Source organism: Ixodes scapularis, unplaced genomic scaffold (assembly GCF_016920785.2).
Source record: "Ixodes scapularis isolate PalLabHiFi unplaced genomic scaffold, ASM1692078v2 ptg001583l_1__unscaffolded, whole genome shotgun sequence".
Taxonomy (NCBI): Eukaryota; Metazoa; Arthropoda; class Arachnida; order Ixodida; family Ixodidae; genus Ixodes; species Ixodes scapularis.
In genome coordinates this window covers 395,263-416,416 of record NW_024610169.1, presented here as the reverse complement: position 1 = coordinate 416,416, position 21,154 = coordinate 395,263, and the positions used below count along the sequence as shown (strand labels likewise).

At 47.1% G+C, this 21,154-nt stretch overlaps 1 protein-coding gene across 1 annotated transcript in view; it reads right to left on the bottom strand.

Moving 5' to 3' along the window:
• The window catches only part of LOC115310142 (flavin-containing monooxygenase 5-like), a 130,287-nt gene extending 109,564 nt beyond the window's left edge, over positions 1 to 20,723 (bottom strand). The window contains exon 1 of the mRNA XM_040206517.1: positions 20,491 to 20,723. Coding sequence (XP_040062451.1) covers positions 20,491 to 20,723 — 233 coding nt within the window. The remainder of the gene's footprint in view (positions 1 to 20,490) is intronic.
• Positions 20,724 to 21,154: the final 431 nt, after the last annotated feature.

The following is a 21,154-nucleotide window of genomic DNA, read 5'->3' as shown; positions in this document are numbered from 1 at the left end:
CAAAACCGAGTATTTTGACCCTTTTTGGTACACATTTAGGCCGATATTTTTAGTATTAAATGGAGATTACTGTTCCAGGTCCTGATTATTAGCCCACATTTTCACTAATCGAGCCTATTTATTTAAAAAAAATCATAAAACATACAGAAAACACAAATTGGATGTCTGGTTGCGCACTCTATGTGGCGGTGGCTGAAATGTGACTACGCGAGGTTCAGGAAACTGCCGAGGATGGCGCTGATTCCAGCTGCGGTTGCCAGCTTTGGAAACTGGTTGTACACTTGGCTTCTTCCGTTTCTTGCAAAATAACGTGCTGGAAAACTTGGTCGAAACTCGTGAGGTCCTTTATAACACGGTACTTTCTGCTAATATAGCTTTTAGGAAGAATTTCGGTCGCTTTCATATTGTCAAACGATTTTTTTTTTTTATGCGAGACTCCACCGGTTCAGTTTGCTGAATAAATTGTTCACGCAATCGATATCGAAGTTTCAAATTACCGAAATGCCAAAATCGCCAGTTCCGCGTAGATACGCAGCGTGACGCACGTGCTTCTGGTGCGTGTGCACGTACGTGTTTGCTGCGTGGTTCTTCGGTTGCTGCGAGTTTTCGCGTATTTATTGTGCACTGCTTATCTCCGTCTGCGCACGCCTCTCATCCTTGTAACTACCCCTGCTCTGTTTGTCTAGAGTGAAGTTTGTGTTTGTCTTTCCGTTCGCTGACTAAGCTCGTGTCGGTGTCCTTCCTACTGGCTGCTGTTCGTGTTTGCGTACCGTGTGTGTCGCTTTGATTACTAGGTCCCATGCTTATGGGGTGGAGCAAGCGGTGGGCGTCGCGCCAGGGGTGGGTCGTGATTGGGGAAACAGCTTAGCAGCCGACGCCGACTTCGACGCGTTTCTTCTGCGCACGCGCGTACTGTCATTGATATCGCTACTTCGCGCCGTGACGATGCGCTGATCTACAAGCCGGTCGGCGCTCGCGTGATATTGTTGAAAATTCTCGAGCGTGTATTTACGTTTCGAAAGCCATAATAGAATTAAAGTGACTATTTGGCCGGCAGCCGGCATACCGTGGCTCTGAAAACAAACTGCTAGAAGTGTCCTCCCATTCGGGTGCGCGCAGTCCGTGCTTCTGGCCGCCCCGGCCGCCCAAATGCGTTTTTCTGATGCTTGTTTTGTTTTCAGTAAACAGTCAATAGATTCCTGCTGATATTCTCCTTTATAATCTTCACTCTTGAGAACTCTTTAGTGTTGGAAGGAACTCCGTCAAATTTGACGATAATGCATGTGTGAGTACAACTGGAACCTCATAGTTGCAAGAATACTTTTCCTGGATTGTCTGCATTAGAGTGCCTCCATGTGCGCTTCGCGCACATGAAGGCTCCCTAGTCTGCACCTTTCTGATAATGTGATCGGTCTCCATAAATTGCACTTCCCCGCTTCGGGAGCACGGCCAGCGGTGGTTCTCTGTCGGTCATCGAACCTCACACACGTGAAGCGTTGTCAAAGCTGTGATATATACGGGGCGTTTTATTATTATGTTTTTTTTTGTTTTGTTTTTTTTGCTGAAAGAAATTATACTTTTGGTATTCCCGGGGATAACATTATCGGCTGCGGCGGACGTAAAGGAACGAGCGTAAATTGACAGTTAGTGGCCTAATAAACTAAAATTTGCCATTTGCAAACGCTGGAGAGGGGGCCACCTCCTCTCCCCCGTTCGCTCCGCTGAAGTGGAACAGGGTGGGAGGAGCTCCCACTTCGTTCTTGACCTGTCACCGACTACAGTTGCGAATTCCACTTGTCATTTTGGAGCGATGACGAGATAGAGCTGAGTCATGTATTGCGTTCTCTGAGATGAAGAACGCAATGCGCGCGGAGTTGCTCCACGTATGCACCAGTCAGCAGTAAAAACGACCTGTCCTCCGAGGAGGTCGAGCGAGACGCCGGCTGACATGGGGGTCGGTCACCTCACCGTCACCACCGTCTACCGTGCCTTCAAAAACACGGGGCGCAATGTGTTCCTGCAGTATAACAAAAAATTGAACAAACAAGGTGCAAACTTTCATTTTTTTCCTAAGTGTGGTTTGCAGGGCTGAACCGAATACAAAAACGATACGCCGTGCTGGGATGACGTCGCGCCTCCAGCGCCTGTACCGACTGACGCCGACGAGTTGGCCTAGAAATAAATACCCACGGACTATACTATAGCCGCTAAATATCTCTACGCGAGCATGATTTGTTTTCAAAGGGGCACCCGCCTGTCGGTGCTTCTTTGAATTATACATACGTCACGGTCAAAACGTTCCGCAGCTAATGAGTGAAGGCCGACCAACCTATTTTGTCCAATTGTCCGTGTATGGAAGATGAGAATGCCACTGCGTCAAAGACAAGACGTGTGCGAGCGTTGCTAAAAATAGAGACCACTATCGATGTTTTAGTATACATGATTTCATTCTTAGTCAGAGCGCAAACAGAGGTTAGATGTCACGAAAACACATACACAAAGACAAAAAGCACTTTATCACGGCGCATTGTATGAGTTGTTATATTAGTGGGTGGAATCACCCAAACAAAGATAGTGAACGCCGTGGCGTTTAGGTGTTGAGCTGTTGGTGATGCTTGATCGGCGCAATGTGTCAGTCGAGCTTCAACTGAGGGTGATATGAGGCGGGGCAGCTCTGTGGTTTTACTTGTTGTTTATTCTGGTGTCTTTCGTTTTTGCGCGAAATATTGCGGATCACAACAGCTAGGCATCTTCGTCCGATGAAGCTCTGTTTTATTGATTGGCGTTTCATCGAAAAGTGGACATTTCATAGAACACCGCTTCATTGAACGCCAACTCAAGTAGCTTGATCGAATTATGTTTCTGCTATCAAATTATTGCAGATATAATAACTACGCTCGTCATATTTTGTGAATAACGGTAGCCTTTAGCGAAAATTGTGTTGCATAGTTAGTTTCGGCCGTCAGCAAATAGTGAAAAATATCTATCTACCTATCTCTCTCTCTCTCTCTCTCTCTCTCTATATATATATATATATATATATATATATATATATATATATATACCCAGGTAGCACGCCAGAGGAATGCCCAACTTGGGCAAAGGTCTGGCAAACATAAGGGCCCAACTTTGACGCAGTTAGGTTTTTGCACCATGGCACTCATCAGTGCCAAAGTACGGTGCCTAAGTATAGCCTTAGTTGGGCGATCCTAGGGCATGCCAAAGTTTGGCTCTTCTCTGGTACGCCAGAGGAGTGCCAAAGTTGGTGCCATACTTGAGCCATAACTGCCATAGTAAATTCTAATCTGGGAATGCGGGGCATGCCAAGGTTTGGCGTTTCTCTGGTCCGCCAGAGGAGCGCCAAAGTTGGTGCCATACTTCAGCCATAGCTGCCAGAGCAACGCCTAATTTCGGTATTTCGGCCTCGCCGAGTTTGGCTTTTCTCTGGACCGCCACAGTTGTGCCAAAGTAAGTGCCAGACTTGAGTCATAACTGCCGCAGTAAATCTTAATTTGTCGATTCGGGGCATGCCGAAGTTTGGCTTTTCTCTGGCTACCCACTGAAGTGCCAAATAAGTGCCGCAAAGAAAGCCGAGAGGCCAGCCCAAGTTTCGAATATCTCTGGTGTGTCACAGAAGTGCTCTTTCACGCGTCCCAGAAGAGAAATAAATTAACTTAGCGTTGGAAACACGATGGTAAGATGTCATCACCTCCGTTCCCAAGCACCACGGCAATACTTTGCAGTATCGTTCCAGCGCCGGCCGAAAGTCGGTTCCAATATCGCTCAACTGTCCAGTTTTGCACCACCGTTTGATACCCGGCAGGTATTGCCGTACAGCTGTTTCGCCCCGGCATAGCGTTCGCGCAATATTGTGCGAAAACTCTACGATGCGTCTGCTTCGTATTGGCCGAACGTCGTGCAAGTATGTGTACGTTGCATGTGATTTGTTACATATCCAATCACTTATACGGAGAAACAAATTTTTTTCGATCGCTCCCAGAAGTTTATTAAACAACTATCATTGCACACAGTGTATTCTCAACATATTTACAAAGGTCACACTTCTCTGTAAAACGAAAAGCAAATTATAAAATACAATTAACACTGTGCTCATGCCAAGCAAAACTTATTACACAAAAGCCGCGGAGATTGAGAGGAAAGCAGGACGACTATCAGAATCATGCTTGCAGTGCACTTACTAATAAAAGAGCGATATCATGTAATCCTTGATAGATGCATAATCCAACTCAGGCACCCCACAAACACATTCGAGGATTCAAGGACTGACGTCTCGTCGTCGGCGAAGAGCAGTTTTGTCGAAGCGTGTCCAACAAACACATCACAAGTATTCCACGAACTCCGGTGCGAAAAATGGCTGTTACCGAAAAATTGGCATGGACGTATTCCGACCGTTTACGACGAAAAAACACAGCCGCGTCTACAACGCACGAAGGCAACAGAACACTGAAGAGCAGTTCGAAAACCGGACCTACGTGGCCCGCTTATTTCTATAACTAGGCAAGCGGCGAAAACTACAGCCCCAGAGATCCCATCAGCGTGACAGAGAAAGTCACGGGAAAAATTTTCGTCCAAACGTTTTTGTCCTACGCGTCCTACGTAGAGAGGTCACGCTGGGTCACGCGTTTCGCTTCACCCTTTTGATTTGCTTAAAGCGGCTGTCGCGCTCGCTGACAGCCACACGAAGACATAAAAGCAGGTGGGGGGATTTGCAAAAGGCGAGGTCGAAGGGGAATCAACAACGCATAAAAGGAAAGGTCGCTTCTGCCGGTGACCTTGTCGCCTTGCCTAGTCAGTCAGCGTTCGGCTTCCATTGAGGGCCTCAGAAAGATAATCTCCTTTCTTGAGACCGAAATGGACGGGGTGGTTATGTTTTTCGGGCTTGTCGCCATCCGATAGGCCTCAATTATTTCTGTCCCCACTCGCTCGCAGTGGCCTCCCATGGCTGTCGTGCCGGTGAAATTAGGAGCGCAAAAATACTCCAGAAGCCGGGCGAAGATATGATAAATGTAACAACAAAAACGGCTTGACATAACAAAAATAACAATTTAATTAAACGTTTCGCCTCCCATGCGGGAGGCATCTTCAGTAGAGCGCAGAGCGAGTGAGAGTCGCATAAAAAAGTTCGGCTATTTAGGCATAAAGTTTGTGTACACGTCCGGCAGGGGGCCACGGTTCTTGTTTACCAGCGATGAATCACTTCCGCGTTTGTCGTTCTGGATGAACCAAGATTCCAGCAGCTTCCTCGGTCCCCACCGTTTATCCCTCCCCTTGTCAAAGTCAAATTGGTGTCCTGACGTCCATGCATGGTCGACGAGTTCGGACTTGAAGCGGGTGGCGTTCGTGGAATTGGCGACATCCCGTGCGTGTTCTTTTAGTCTTGTTTTTCTTTTTCGTTCCGTCTCTCCAATGTAGGGAGCGTCACATTCCTTGCACTGCACCTGATAGATCACGACCCTTTCTGCCTCGGGCGGGGTCGGGTCTTTTAGCTTGGAGATAACATTGGCAATTGTTCTGTAGGGTTTGTATACAGTTCGTACCCCCAACGGCCTAAGGGCGCGTCCCAATGCCTCCGAAACCCCTTAAAGGAGCTGTGCAACGATTTTAACGTTGAAAGAATTGGCATTTTCTGCTTTTGATATTGTTCTCTGTGTCACAAATGGCAGAAAACACACCTCCTTTCATCGCAATGTTGCGATTCCGCCGCGTAATAGCGAGGCAAAACTTAGAATATTTCCCGACCTGCAGCCACGAGCGGCGGCCATGAGAAACAAGCGGCGTGACGTCACTTGGGTCGTTGTAAGAAAGATAGCAAGTTGTGCGAATACCTGCTCGATAAAAGGTAACTCTTTTTACAAATCTTGTCGTTCCAACATATATATAAATGCGTCAACACCCTGGTATCATCGACAAAACTTTTATTATACGGAGTTTTAGTGGCGCCATCTATCCTAGGTCCACAAAACCGCGAACAGCCGCCAGAAGCCGGAGGGGGAGGGGGACAGCGCCGGACGGGCAAGGACGGGTGGTCACGCGGTCGGCAGCGGATGAGTTCTCGCTGCTCGCTGATGGCTCTAAAGAGAGAACTTTTCCGGAACTCCGCGCCTACTCTAGTGACGTCACTGTGCACGTGACCCGGAAGACGATGCACGAGTTGAGAGGCGGCGAAAACCTGGATCTTTTTCATTTTTTTAAGTAAAAACTAGGGTATCCAGGCAAAATCTGTTTTCTGTAGTTCACTGCAGAAGTGTCAGGCATCAACTTCCACAATTATTTAAGCAAAGCCCTGAAATTGTTGCACAGCTCCTTTAACGTACGGGATGCACACGACGTCACGTGTTCGTTCGGCTCGATCCGGGCGCCGACGGGACATTTGTTTCTTAACGCGATTGATAAACCGGTCGGGGTAGTTACGTTTCTTCAAAGCCTCCCGCACATGGCTAGGTTCTTGATCGCTAAGTGTTGAGTTAGATGGGACTGTTTCTGAACGATGAAGGCAACGATCTTACAACTGAGCTTTTGTGTTGAGTAGGGTGATGAGAGTGGTAGTCAAGAAAGTTTTGTCTGTCACATGGTTTACCATATACGGATATCTCCATCTTAAAGAAAGATTCACTAGTTCTATGGACACGTACATATAAAAACGGCAAGGTACTATCGGCTTCATGATCGCAGGTGAACTGAATTGAGGGGTGGACACTATTCAAATTGCGGTGAAAATCGGTTACGTTCTCTCTGTTAACTATTACAAAAGTGTCATCGACATAGCGACGGTAGAACTTCACGGGGAAATCAATGCCAGACATTACCTTTTCCTCAACATATTCCATGACGAGATTCGAGACGGTTACGGAAACTGGACTCCCCATACGACATCCGCTGACCTGATGATATATGTCCCCATTAGAACTAAAATTACACTGGTTGAGACAAAAACGCAAAAGGAGTGTAACGTCATCAACAAGGAGGGTTGTGCGAGTGGACAACGACTGGTCTGCCAACAACCGGTCACGGGCGACATCAACCGCCAGGGCGTTGGGGACATTCGTAAATAATAAATCACATCAAAGGATACCATAGCCTCGAGTGATAGCAGGGTCTGAGCGCGTATAAGTTCAACAAAGTCACGGGAATTCCGGACGCTAAACTCATTGTTTCCCGTAAGAGGGCTCAGAATCATAACCAATAACATATACAATCGGGAGTAGGGGGCCACCCGGTTTGTGAATTTTGGGGAGTCCATACATTTTGGGTGTCGCGGATTCAAAGGAGAATAGGTCGTCACTGATGCGTCCTTTCTTTTTCAGCTCTCGAAGGTGGTCAACTAACACTCTTTCGGACTTAGCAGCGGGATCTCTTGATAGTCTCACGAAATAGCGACTGTCATTTATAACTTCATACATCTTCTTCATGTAGTCATCCCTATCAAGCACAATGGTTCCTTTTTTCTTTTGTCGGCCTTTAAAATCATGATGGAGCTGTCTGACTTCAACTCATTAAGAGCAATGCGTTCTTGTTGATCTAAATTTGACCCGGCCGGTTGCGCATTGTTCAAAACACTGACAACGCGGCTTCTCGCGAGATTTACCCCTGTGACATCGTGCACATGTCTGAGTTTCTCTTCAATTTCAATTATGAAGTCACGTTTTGGAACGTACCGTGGAGCAAGGGCATAGTCCAGTCCTTTGGATAGCAGAAATTGCAAGCCAGGGGTGGTAATAGTAACATAAGGTACGTACGGCAGAATTCCCTGCCATAAATAAAATGATTTGGCTAACGCCAATGTAACGCGAAATAGGTGCAAAGAGTTTTGCGATAGAAAGCGTAAACCGAAAAAAAGGAAAAAAGAAAGAAAGACTGGAGGAAAGGAGAAATAATAAAAAAAAAATCTCTGGTGACGTGGCCAGAAAAAAAAAATTCTGTTCATGTGATTTTTCTTGTCACGTGACCAAACAAAAAAAATAAACAAAATAAAAAAAAGAACACAAGAAAAAAGAAAAAAAAACATCTCCTCACCGGTTTCGAAGCTAGGCCCTCTTGATCGTGAAACTAGCGCGCTATCCGTTGCGCCAACATAACTTTTTTTGTCTTTCTTTATTGCAAGTTGCGCCAACATAACTCTGCCTGTAATGCTCACGCATTCTCCCATCATAGGAGAAAGCTTAGTTGCCTTCGCAGTTTTTCATGCATGTGTTATTTTTATTTCTGGCAAGAGTTCACGTCCAGAATGCTTTCAGAGTTTTCGAGCAAAACGAGTTTTCTTCATCCGAGTCACCTTCTACAACCAGTAGACCGCACTGGGTCGTCCGGCTAATCAAGCAGCTTTTTTCAAATTCTCTAACGTGCCCGTCCTCGGATCCGAGGTCGCCGTTTGACAAGCTTAACTTTCTTCCACCTTTTAGCCGGAACCCCCACGGCAGCTTTGTTCCGTCCCCACTCCCTCTCGAGAGGATGGCTCGCCCCAAAGCTAATCCCATTCTCTGGACGCTCTTTCCACCCAACGATGGCCCTTTCCCTCCCCGTCCCCCAGCTTCGGGAGAGAAGGTTCTTCTCTGTAGAACGTCCCGTTTGTAAAGCGGCCTTTAAAGTTCAGATTGTCCTGTCTGTATCGTCCCTTTTGTGTCTCCACTTTTAATGTTTAAAAAGTATCAACACGCTAAAATAGTACAATTTACGGGATTTTATTTTCATTCCACAAGTGTGATGCGGGAGCCGCGCCACGGAGCCCCGGTCGTTTCCGCTCTTTGTTATCGCTAGGATTTGCCAGTGCTCAATCACAATGGAAGACACGCACAAAGCCACGCTCGCTTATGCAATGCGCCGCCTAATAATGATATCTCTTGTGGAAACGTGCGTACATCCGTCTTGCGCAGTGTTAGCTCAATGGCAGCACTTTCTGTAAAGGCGGATTCACACCGGGAATGTAAGCAGTCGCGCGATCCAACTAAATCGCATCGCAAAAAAAATAAACAAATAAAAGTAATTAGTTGGTCAATTTGGCGTGCGCGATGAGCGAGTCCAACGCCTTCGTTGGCGAGTCGCTTCTCAAAAACTCTCGCTCCGAACGCCGTTGGTTGGCTCGGCCTCTCCGCGACTAGTGTGCATCGTAAAAAGTCGGGTCAGCAAGCGACTGCTTAAAACCCGTCACTTTTTGCCCGTGATGGTTGCTTTTGCGATGAAAGTTATGGCGCGACTAGATCGCATCGCCGGTGTGAACGCGCCGTAATGTCGAACCAGTCTCACTGTGCGTCCCGATATTGGCTTGTGTACCTACGCGCGAGTGCAACATCTGGCACAATTTGCGTTTGCAAAGCCTGCTCCAGCCGCGTCAAAACATTCAGCCAACCTTTGGACTGCAGAAATCAAGAGACACCCAAAATAAGATAAAGTTGCCAGCCGAATAAGACTTGATTTCTATTTAATTAAGGTGAAGACCACCCGCGTACATCAAATACCTCATCAGCCGAACTCCAAGGCAGTAAGCCTAGTTCTGGCACTTGTTTGGCAACTTTGGCCCGCAGCTGCCAGATCACAGCCAAACTATCGGGAAGCGAAGCCTAACTTGGGCGCTCGTTTGGCGACTTGGGCCCAAAGGTGCCAGATCTCAACCGAACTACAAGGTAGTAAGCCTAACTCTGGCACATCTGTGGCGATTTTGGCCCGAATGTGCCAAGTGATAGCCCAACTATCAAAAAGTGAAGCCTAACTTTGGCATTAGTTTGGCGATTTTGGCCCAAAAATGCCAAAGATCTGCCGAACTACCGGGCTAAATCTGGCATTTTTTAGGCGATTTAGGCCCGAAGATGCCAGACGACAGCCGAACTACCCGGCAGCGAAGCCTAAGTTTGGCACTTGCTTGGCGAATTAGGGCCAAGATACCCAGACTGTTGTCAAGGGAGGTCAGGTTTGGCACTACTTTGGCTTCTTCGGGCTTTTTAATGCCCTAAACTGCCGGACGCAAGCCAAGTTTTGGCCCAGAACTCGGTGCTGCCTGGGTATATATACAAAGGCAAAAATGCGTACTGTCAGAGTTACTAATTTGAAGCTTACTACGACGTTTCGAGCGGGGACCACTCTTCATCACCTAATGAAGAACGGTCCCCGGTTTAAACGTCGGAATAAACTTCGAATTAATAATTCCGACAGTACGCATTTTTGACTTATATATATATATATATATATATATATATATATATATATATATATATATATATATATATATATATATATATATATATATATATATATATACATTTTACTAATACAATGTCTGGACATTTACACTTACCAAGTAACCATTTTCAGCTGTGATTTGAGACTGTGTTGCGCTTATCCCGCTCTTATTTATTTATTTTTTGTTTCTCTTGTTTCTGGCCTTTTTAGTATAGGCTTCCACCAGCTCGCTTGCGCGTGAACTCTAATTTCAAGTGAAACAAGTTTGTAAATTAGGGTGACACTATATAGGTTTGAAATCCTATACCAATTTTATTGCCATTTGGTGAGCCACGTACATATTTTGAAATATATCTTTTCATACAAATAATCGATTAGTAAATCCAATAGCGATTCGGACGAATTTACTACGACGGGAAGAACGAATTTGCAAATCTCATGGCAATTAGGAAATTTCAGCCATCCTTGGTTTCCGATTGGTCGCGCTCAGTAGCCGCTCCCTCCGCACAGAGTAGCCTCGAGTCAGAATTCGCGGAGTCTCTACTGACCGGCCAAAAAAGTGCGGCGCTTCAACTGCTCCCGCCCAGACGACTTGATGTATTTGTATACGCCCATGACATCGGCCGCAATCGGCGATTGAGGTTCCGTTAGCCGACGCAAGCGTCAGCGGACGTCTCATATTTCCATACTCTCATTTAACTACAGAAACAAAAACAACAAAAAAATCATCCAGTTCATGTTCACTATGTTCACCACTGACAAGATAGTCGGTAGTCGACGAGTTTCCGTGCAAAGCCGATCAAAACGAGACACCAGATCAACATTTACGGCTGCCATCAGGAAAGATCTGGCTTGTCGCGTTCCCTCAACGTCACTCCGAATATTGTTCGTGCCCCGCGCACCATCCTCTTGTAGCAATATTTTTATTGTCCCCATGTGATTTCTTTTTTATGTTCTTACTGGTGTTTGATCATAATTCGGTCATTGAAATAGTTTTTGCTGCCGACCCTACCATTATTTGGACCCTCTGGCAGCAAAGGAATCTTATGCCGGCATTACACACGAAATAAGAATGTAGACACTTCGTCCCATATCTCAAATTACATCACAATGTGTTTACACAACTGTAGTGCAGAGGTACGATGAGCAGGGCCTGAGAAAATATTAGTTTCAGTATTTTCAAAAGAGCGACGAAACAAAATAAAGAAAGGACCGCCAATCGGCAGCGCGTGCAAGCAGAGGCAGTATTGACAGGAAGCGCGAGGTGTGTCTTTCGTACGGCCGGCATCAACTCACGCACTGTCCGAAGATGTACTCTGTTTTACTCGTAGGATTGCAACGCTGCGGAATGTAGGCGTGTGATTTCAGAAAGCGCGTCCTACCATTTCTGCGCGCGAGTGCTCCTGCAACCCAAGCATTGTATACAGTTACGTCCTCGCGCCCGTGCCTTGGCCAGCCCCGTACACAACTTATGCAGTATCGAAAAGGCATAGTTCAAAATTGACGGTCCCACTTTTCCATACCGCTTCAAAACCCTATCTCGCTCAAATCACTTGGCAGCCGGACAATTTTGGCAGGGGGCCTCAAGTTGGGGATTGTCCGGTATATTGTCCTCCCAACAATGAACGTGGGCGCGACGCGCCAGAGGGTGAACACGTGAAAGGAGGGGCGTAAGAGTGGAGAAGGAAACTCAAGGTCGCAAGCGACGGGAAAAAGGGTTTCGAAATTGGCGCGCAGGTTTTGCAGCATTTGCTCATACGGACAGCCAACGCCGTCCTGGTGGTTCAACTAATGTTTTGTTCAAGATGGCCGCCGTGGTACCGCAGCCTTAACAGCTGTCGCAGGTGTTAGTGATAGGAAGCGACGCGGGGTTTTGACTTTCATAGCGCGGTTCTTTCGTTTTCCTCTTTGCTGGCTTAGCGTGCTTTTTTGTTTGTTGGCTTGCGCGTGCAAATACCGACTTTTCGGAGATGTCAGATGATTGATCCCGACAGCGAGCCTTCCAGCAGCCATTTCGCCCCGAAAGAAATGTTATTTCGCTGGAGGCAATCGGGCGTTCGCGTAGCGACAAACGTGTCCAGTTACGTTCTCGTCATATCGCTCTGGAGGCCGTCGACATTCGCCCCGTATGCACCTAACGTCCGCGACTAGACACAAAATAAAAAAGCACTATGTTCACTACGTAAAAAGTGGTCTCAGTTCATGCATCTGTAAGCAGGTACGAAATTGTGCCCAAATTTATTCACACCGCACGATGCAATACACGTCGCTGTGCAAACGCAGTCCAACACGAAGCATAAAAACGGCAGATTTAGGACAACAATTCGGAGTCCATTGTTCAATTAAAATGACGTGATTTTGTTGAAAACGCCCGCAGCTTCTTACTCACGGTATGCGTCGGGAAACTTCCACATTTTGAAACCGAACGAGGCAGATTGACTTTTAAAAACGCTCGCTGCGTACTCCCGGACCAGTTTGACTGGATCAGCTGACGACGACGAGACTGAACCCGTTTAGCATTAACCCCACAACAGCCAATTCGCGCTCCGTGTCGGGCGTCTACTTCCAAGCACTGCAGCACACACACCACGAACGTTTCAGCTCTTTGTCGCACCGCCGTGTTGCACCAAACAGAACGAGATCGCCGAAACCAACGCAGCGCTGTCGTAAACCTTGGCTTGTGATTGCGCACTCGTGGATTCTGTGACTCCCTTCGCTTTCAAAGCACGCACGACGATTACGAATGATACTTTCCATCTTCCGGAAACATCGCAGGGGCACTTCTCCGGTCACGTCTTCGCTACATGTGCTCGCAAACCGCGTCAAACCGCGTCAAACCAAAACAATACCGCCGCCATGCGTTGTTGCCAGATCTTACCGGAAGTTGAGACGCTGCGTCGTTCAACTCCGCAACGCAAGGGGAGTGAGGGGCGGGGCGTACTCCTCTTCCGCGGGGGTCGAGAGAGCGGGAGTTTCAAATGTGGAGAGGTTCTGACTCCGACTAAATTACGTCCTGTGGCGTAAATATTGATAAAAAAAAAATATTTTTTTCGCGGAACATTTGTTTTGTTACATGCTTGTCCCAATTAGGCTGTTTAAAAAAAATACTTTTTTTCTTTGCAGTTACCCTTTATTTCTTTAATACAGAGTTTAAGCAACACTTCTAATGGAGTTGTAGTTACTCTGCACAAACAAGTGAAATCAACTCCTCCTGGAGAGTTTTTTTTAACTCTTTACACGGAGTTTAGACAATACTTTTAATAGAGTTCTCATTACTCTACACAAAAAAGTGAAATCAACTCTTTAGGGAGACTATGTTTAACTCTTGAATACAGAGTTTAGGCCGCACTTCTAATGGAGTTGTAGTTACTCTACACGATGGAGTGAAGGTAACTCTTCCTGGGTGAGTACGCATAACTCTTCAATACAGAGCTGAAGCAACACTCTAAAAGTGATGAAGTTACTCTACATTAAGGAGTGAAGGTAACGCTGCCTGGAGAGCGCCCTTAACTCGTTAACAATGAGTTTAGGCAATACTTTTCATAGAGTTAGAGTCACTCTACACAAAGGAGTGATATTGATTCTCGTCAAAGAGTTTAGAAAACACTTTATGGAGTTATAGTTACTCTACACAATGGAGTGACATTAACTCATACACTTACACATCAAAAGAGTAGTGCTGACTCTTGCAAAAGTATTGGCATGACTCTTTATAGAATTGTTAAGTGAACACTCGCATGGGAGAGTTAAACTGACTCTCGTTTTTGAAGAGTAACCGTTACTCTCCATAGAGAGTGTGGTTTGCGACAACCCGGATACTCTCCAAAAAGAGTCGAGTCGACACTTGTCGACTTCTTTTTTTTTTTTTTTTAGAGTGTAGCTTTGAGCGTATCGAAATTTAAGGGTGAAGCAAAAGCTAAAGCTTGTCCATATATACGCTCCGTGTGGGAAATATAGGGGGCGCTTTGAAAAACGCGCGTAGCGCCTCCAGCGGAGGAGCTGGCGTTCGACAGTGAGGCGCGCTCAGCAGCCTGCGGCGTCTTTTCGCGTCCGAAGCTATGGCGGCGGAAGCGCGCACGGACGGAACTTTTGCTTTTTGAGCCGATAAGTTGAGGTTGACGTTGCATGAGTGCTGGGGCAGATTTAAGAAGGGCATATAGCCGTTCTCCGCCTCTTATATATGGAGTTTGAGTTGTTATTAGGGGTAATTTCTTTAGTTGCGGTCGAAAAATGGGTTTGAGCGATTTTCCGTAAAGCAAGACGGCCGCCACCATAATTGCTCTCTAGTGGGAATTTTGTTTCATTCGTCGCTGTAAACGTTGGACTGCTCGGACAATGATATTTGGAGGCGAGTGAGATGTTCACTAGGTTTGTGCACTAAGTGGGCCAAGTTTTATTAACGCAGCAGGTGTGAAATTTAAGGCCGGTTCTCACCTACAACGAAGCGCTAAGTTAGCGCTACGTGACCGCTCGACGGAGCGCTCATGCGGCGCTTCCTAGCGCGTGATGTAGCGCTCGGTTAGCGCTTCAGTAGCGCTCTGTTAGCGCTACAGAAGCGCTTTGTTAGCGCTCTGCTAGCGCTTTCATGCTCCTTGTGCCGTGCTTGCTGCTGCGGAACAGCGCGTGCACGGCGATTCCTTTGTTGTTGTTTGTCCTTTGGCATTGAAAGAGGAAGTAAAACAGCCGCTCTCCGGGCAGGCGATCCAGAGTCATGGACTTTGAGCGACTAATTGATTGGGTACGACATCATCGCTTTCTATTCAATATGCGTGACTCTGGTTTCAAAGACACGCAGTTAAAAATAACCGCCTTCGAGAAAGCTCTGTGTCTCGGTCCCTCAGCCTAGGGACAAGGTTTACCATGGAACAAGGTTTACCAGGTAGCCGCCCAGAAGGCTCTTCTGGGCGTTAAGTCGTCCACACACATGCACTAATCGCGTATGTAAGAGCATTTGTCGCATTTCTATTTCAGCATCCCACATGTCCGCCATGGTGCTGCTGATGCACACCCTACCACAGGAACCGGAACCGCAGTGCACGCGCACCACCGCGGTACAAGAAGCGCTACTGAAGCGCTAACACGGCGCTACTGAAGCGCTAACAAGGCGCTACTGGAGCGCTAACAAGGCGCTACAGAAGCGCTAATCGCGCACTGTGTTAGAACTAAGTCACGCGCCAGGATGCGCCACATGAGCGCTCCTTGGAGCGCTCACGTAGCGCTAACTTAGCGCTCCGCTGTATGTGTGAACAGGTCTTATGGTTCAAACAAATCAAGGAATAAAGCTGTCAGGAGCATCCAATATTGGACCCAAAATGTTGTGTTATAACCGGGCTGTGCAAAGTGCAGATTTCGACACGGGTTCTTGGCCATGACCGTAACTTGACACAACAGTTATTGGTGACGTGGGCGATCGAAAGCTTCGCTGTGGTCGGCCCACCACAATTGGCCGAATGCTGATAATGACGTCAGGAAAGGATGTCTCGTAGTCGGAAGTAAGAGAGATGTAAGAACTTCAATTTCGACGGTGTTGGCAGTGTTGCTTTGAGAGCGCTATGATTTCAGGCTTCCACCTGCTCATAACAAACACCATTGAACTTGTTGTTTACAAGGTAATGAGAGTGCAGTACAGGCACGTAGCCAGGGGGACGGCCCATGGGGCCCTGGCCCCCCCCCCCCCCGAGAAATCTTAGCGAGGGGGTCGGCCCCCAGGGGGCCGACCCCCGGGGGGCGACAGGGGGCGCGGCCCCCTGTCGCCAAAGGCTTGATCAGGGTTGACGGTGCCCGGTAACCACTGAAATCTTCCATTTTGCTGGGGCCTCCTCTCCCCCTCCCCCTCGTTCAGCATTTCGTCATGGGCGCCCCCCCCCCCCCCCCAAACAAAATTCTGGCTACGTGCCTGACGCAGTATATGTCGCACACGATCGCACGACGATAGGATGGAGATGGGGGAGTGAACCTGGGGTCCCTGCTAAAGCCCCTTGATAAAACCGTTTTTTACAAAAACCGCCAATCAGGCACGTAGCCAGGATTTTGTTTCGGGAAGGGGGGGGGGGGGGGGGGGCGCCGTCCAGGGCAAAATGCTGTTCGGGGGGAGGGGGGAGTGGAGTTACCAGCAAAGTGGACGATTTGGGGGGGGGGGGGGGAAGCCGAACCCCAAGGCCCCCCTCCCTGGCTACGTGCCTGCGCCAATCATTGTTGTGGAAACGCGCAAGACACGGGCTACGAGCGGGTGCTCCGCCCTCATTCGCTTTTAAGGGCCAGTCATTTTAGTGCTGCGCCGCCATTTTCCTCTAAGGGCCGCTCGAGACACGGGCCTCGTGCACTTGCAACCTCCTGACATTACTCGATAGACCAACGCAAAACATCGAGGGGCTTTAGTACCTACAGGTTCTCCGTGCTTTGAACGGAGCTCGCGTCTGAGCATTTCTGCACATGCTCTGATCTGCGGTGCCAGTACACACTCGGCCAACGATCCCCCACAGCATTTGGTTTAGCCTGTAAGCTAAACCAAATGAGCTACGCTTAAAGTATCGGCACTTTTTCCGCCGATCTTGTTGTGGGCGCCGCCGTCTTGGTTGTTACTAACAAATCAAACACAACTGCCGATCGTCATGATTCAAAAGTGCGACTTCCTCAGTATTAGTTTCGGTGTCAGGAAGGTCACGTAATATTGCTTCGCTTTGTCGCGAACTGTTTAAACGTTTGTGGAGGGCGGAAAAGCGTTTCCTGGGATTTCAGATAAAGCTTCAGATAACTGACAACCATCATTTTAACCACTAAGATGTGTATGAAGCGTAGCTTGCTTACTGGCTCTAGTTTAGTTCAACCGCATAGGCACAGAAAGAGAACGAACAGCTTGACCTCGCTTTCTTGGCGCTGCTTTAGTGGCTTCATCAGCCCGTAGCGTTGGCTGCGCTTCAAACTCAGATGAAGCAAAGCAGGCATTCAGATCACAGGGGTTTCACAAGCCAAACCAACGAAAATCACCGAAAACACCAATAAAAAAAATTGCGGGCTTATTTTGACTAACTGGAGATCTTTTGACGTGCAATCGAAATCTCAGATTGGACTCCGTCGGATTGCAAGCACCTCCGCCGATATTTAAAACGGATAAATATAAATTCATGGGCCAGCGCGTTGGCTCAGAGACGCTGAGACGATTTGATATTATGTGTTTTGTTTTAATATCATTGCCACTTAAGAGCCAACGAAGTGGTTTTTGAAGCAAAATATAGTCAAACAATTCTTACAAGCACAGTTGATAGCGAAAATGATTTTCGCATGTCATAGAAACTTTAAACTGTTTTCGCATACGTGGCGGAATCAGAAATGGCAGAATTCATTTCATGGCGCCCACTTCATTTGGATCCCGTCGGGCATGAGTACCGACGTAGAGTAGAACGCGCGCAAATGCAGCTGTGGTGCACCCGCAGCCTCGTGCTTGTTGTTATGACATCTCTGGCTCGCTCACTGCGGGCACCCAGGCATCTGACACCCTGACATCTGGCGCTTTTTTTGTCTTTCACGTGGCGTTCCAAGCGGCACACGACGGAAATGCACATCAAACTGTTCTTGAACACGTGTCGCCATCTGTACTTTATATTAAGAAACTAAATTTGCCGTAACTGTATGGGAAAAGTTTGAGGTCTGATAATATTCTCAACGTGTAATATATCAATGGAGAAGTTCTGAAAAATGTAATATCGAAGTATGCTTTTTAATTTAATGCCTCATTATTTTGATTAGTTGACGTGACTCCATTTTCATAGCGCCATAAAATAATTCCATTTTTAACTTTATTATTTTTATTTTAAAATATACATTACCTGTACAATTTGCTGATTAATTTTTATAATTTATTACATCCAACCGAACGCTCACGTAAACTATTGTGGACGATGGGACGTTATAACTCGAGAACTATATATATTTTTTTAATATTAGAGACTGTGGTTTATTATAAGCTGAATAATTAACTAAAAATTAAAAATAATCGTAATAGCGAAACACTAAAATATTGCTGAAGAGCAGCTCTTTAATTTGACATTAACTTTGTAATTGTAAGATACATAGAAAGAAAGTTTTAAGCCGTCAAAAAAAGAATGAAAGCCGTTTACAACTCCCTGTAACACCGAATTGGAGCGCAGCTCTTGAAGAGGAGGAGGGAAGGGTGCTGAGGGTCACCTGTTCTCGGGGCGGGGGGGGGGGGGGGGTGTCGCGTGACCTCGGGGGGTGGTCACGTGACCTTGGGGGGTCACGTGACCCCCAGAAAAATTTTTACGCTAGATTTAGCAGGGAATGTTTTGCGCTAGGTTTAGCGGGGAAATTTTTCCGCTAGGTTTAACGGGAAATTTTTTCCGCTAGACTTAGCGGGGAATTTTTTCCGCTAAATCTAGCGGGGAAATGTTTCCGCAAGATTTAGCGCGGAAATATTTCCGCTAGATTTAGCGGGAAAATGTTTCCGCTTTTGGCGGGGAATTTTTTCCGCTAGATTTAGCGGGGATATTTTTCCGCTAGATTTAGCAGGGAAATTTTCCGTAAATTTAGCGGGTAAATTTTTCTGCTAGATTTAGCGGGGAATTTTTCCCGCCAGATTTAGCGGGGAAATGTTTCCGCTAGATTTAGCGGAGAATTTTTCCGCTAAATCTAGCGGGGAAGTTTTTTCCGCTAGATTTAGCGGGGAAACTTTTCCGCTAAAACTAGCGGGGAAATTTTTCCGCTAGATTTAGCGGGTATTTTCCGCTAAATCTAGCGGGAAAAATTTTCCGCTAGATTTAGATTAAGCGGGGAAATTTTTCCGCTAGATTTAGCGGGGAATTTTTTCTGCTAAATCTAGCGGGGGAATTTTTCCGCTAGATCTAGTGGGAATACTTTTCCGCCAGATTTAGCGGGGAATATTTTCCGCTAGATTTAGCGGGAAAGTTTTTCCGCTAGATTTAGCGGAGAAATTTTGCCGCTAGATCTAGCGGGGAAATGTTTCCGCTAGATTTAGCGGGGAAATTTTTCCGCTAGATTTAGCGGGGAAATTTACCCATAATGCACCGCGCGGTTACGCCGACGGCGACGCCGACGCCGACGCCGCTCAAGCCGGAAACGGGCCCCTAAGAGCTGCGCTCTAAAAAGCACAAACACTTCATGCACGGTTGGGTTGCACCTTAATGTGTGAACCGAAGTTTTATTCAGGGGGGACATAAATGACAAGCAGAAGTGTCTCGAGTGCTAAAGTACCGACAAATTTTAAAAGAACCGCTATAAACGGAAGTGATCACCACTGCGCGGTAGTGTATTGTTTTAGCATAGATAACCTGAACAAAGGAAAGTATCTCAAAAGGTGTGACTGCAGACAACTGTGTTCAACACGCTTGTGTCACTTCACCCAGCTTCATCTGCATACTCAGCCAATTAAATGACATGGAGCCTTCAAAATGCGACTATATTTGGTTTCAAAATTTCAGTTTCGTGAACATATGTGTTTGAAGACCCCAATATGGATCATTCCCAAGGCGCGCGCATGCGCTCTACTGACCCACTCTCTGGTGACACGCGCCCTCATGTCGCAACTCTCTCCTGTCCTGCACTTTGATGTCGTGGCGCTCTCCTGTCGCGCGCTCTCCCCGTCGGCGTCTGGTATCGTGCGCTCTCGCGTTATTCAGCCAATCTGACTACTGGCATAGCCTCCTCTATACTGACAAAGTCTGGCAGATCGTCACGTGACGCTGCCGCCGAAAGTCAAAAGGTAGAGCGGCAGACAAGAGTCATGTAACGGGAGCCCAGTTGCGGCAAGAAACCGAAACACACTTGTCCCGAGGGATAGAATGTCCGCTTGTGCTTCTCGTGTTCCTTGGACTACCGCTTCTTTTCTCGTCGAGTTTGAAAACCATACTTTGGGTCCCCGCCGCTGCAAAAGCTGTGCGCTGAATACCGGACTCCCCGAGAAATGCTCTTTGCTACCAGATCCCCGCGCTCCGAATCTGCGACCGGGCACTTTATGTCTCCGTCATCGAACTGCCAGGCTTTGTGAGTATAGAGGAGGCTATGCTACTGGTAATAAATATCGTACAGGCCCGCACGTCATCAAATCATAATATTTGATCTTGAGAGACAATTAGTAGGAGCTAGGTTTGAGCATGGACCTCCAGCAAGGACCTTAAATATGATTTCGCAGCGGATATTAACGTGTTATCATGACGCATTTGAGGGATTGGTGGTTTCGGGTAATTTTCTCAATATTTATATACATTTCTCGGTTAACTCAGAAGTAAAACGTGCCAAACACGCAATTGCTTCTCAAGTGCATACCTGAATGCGCACATTTCCTTGCTGCTATTGAAGACTGTAGACCGCATGATAGACGGCACGCCCTCCTCACTATGGTCCCGGTAGGCCCAGAGGCCGCCCAGGCTGGAAGACATCTCGTAGACGATTGGCTGGAAGCCCTCGTCGAGCATCTGGCGGGCAGAAAGGATGCCGCTCGGGCCGCCTCCCACAATGCAAACCCGCACAGGGCTCTCCTCATCGCAACTTGGGCGCATGGTGCTTGCGTGACTGTTTATTCGGTCGATGCCGTTCGATCGAAAAACTGCTCAAGGGCACCTAAAAAAACAAGAAACGCGGTGCTTAGAGAAATAAGAAGCTCCCCCTGAAAAATCCACCTACACACAAATTCAGTTTCCCCGACAAATATGGCGTTAAACCTGGGTTGGCAAAAAGGTCTCGCGACGTCATATGACATCGATTTTCTCATATACGCGTATTTAGCGGGAAAAGTCACGTGGTGTATAAGTCACGGAATGGGAGGTTTGCCTATGCATTTAATGGGGAGGCTATAAACTCCTATATATGTCACGTGACATAACGTCACGCAACGTTATTTTCTTTGCGAGATTTACCCTGAAATGCATAAACGAACAAAAAGGACGGACAATAACTTTTTTTATTATTCGGAGAAGAAATTTTGTTAAAT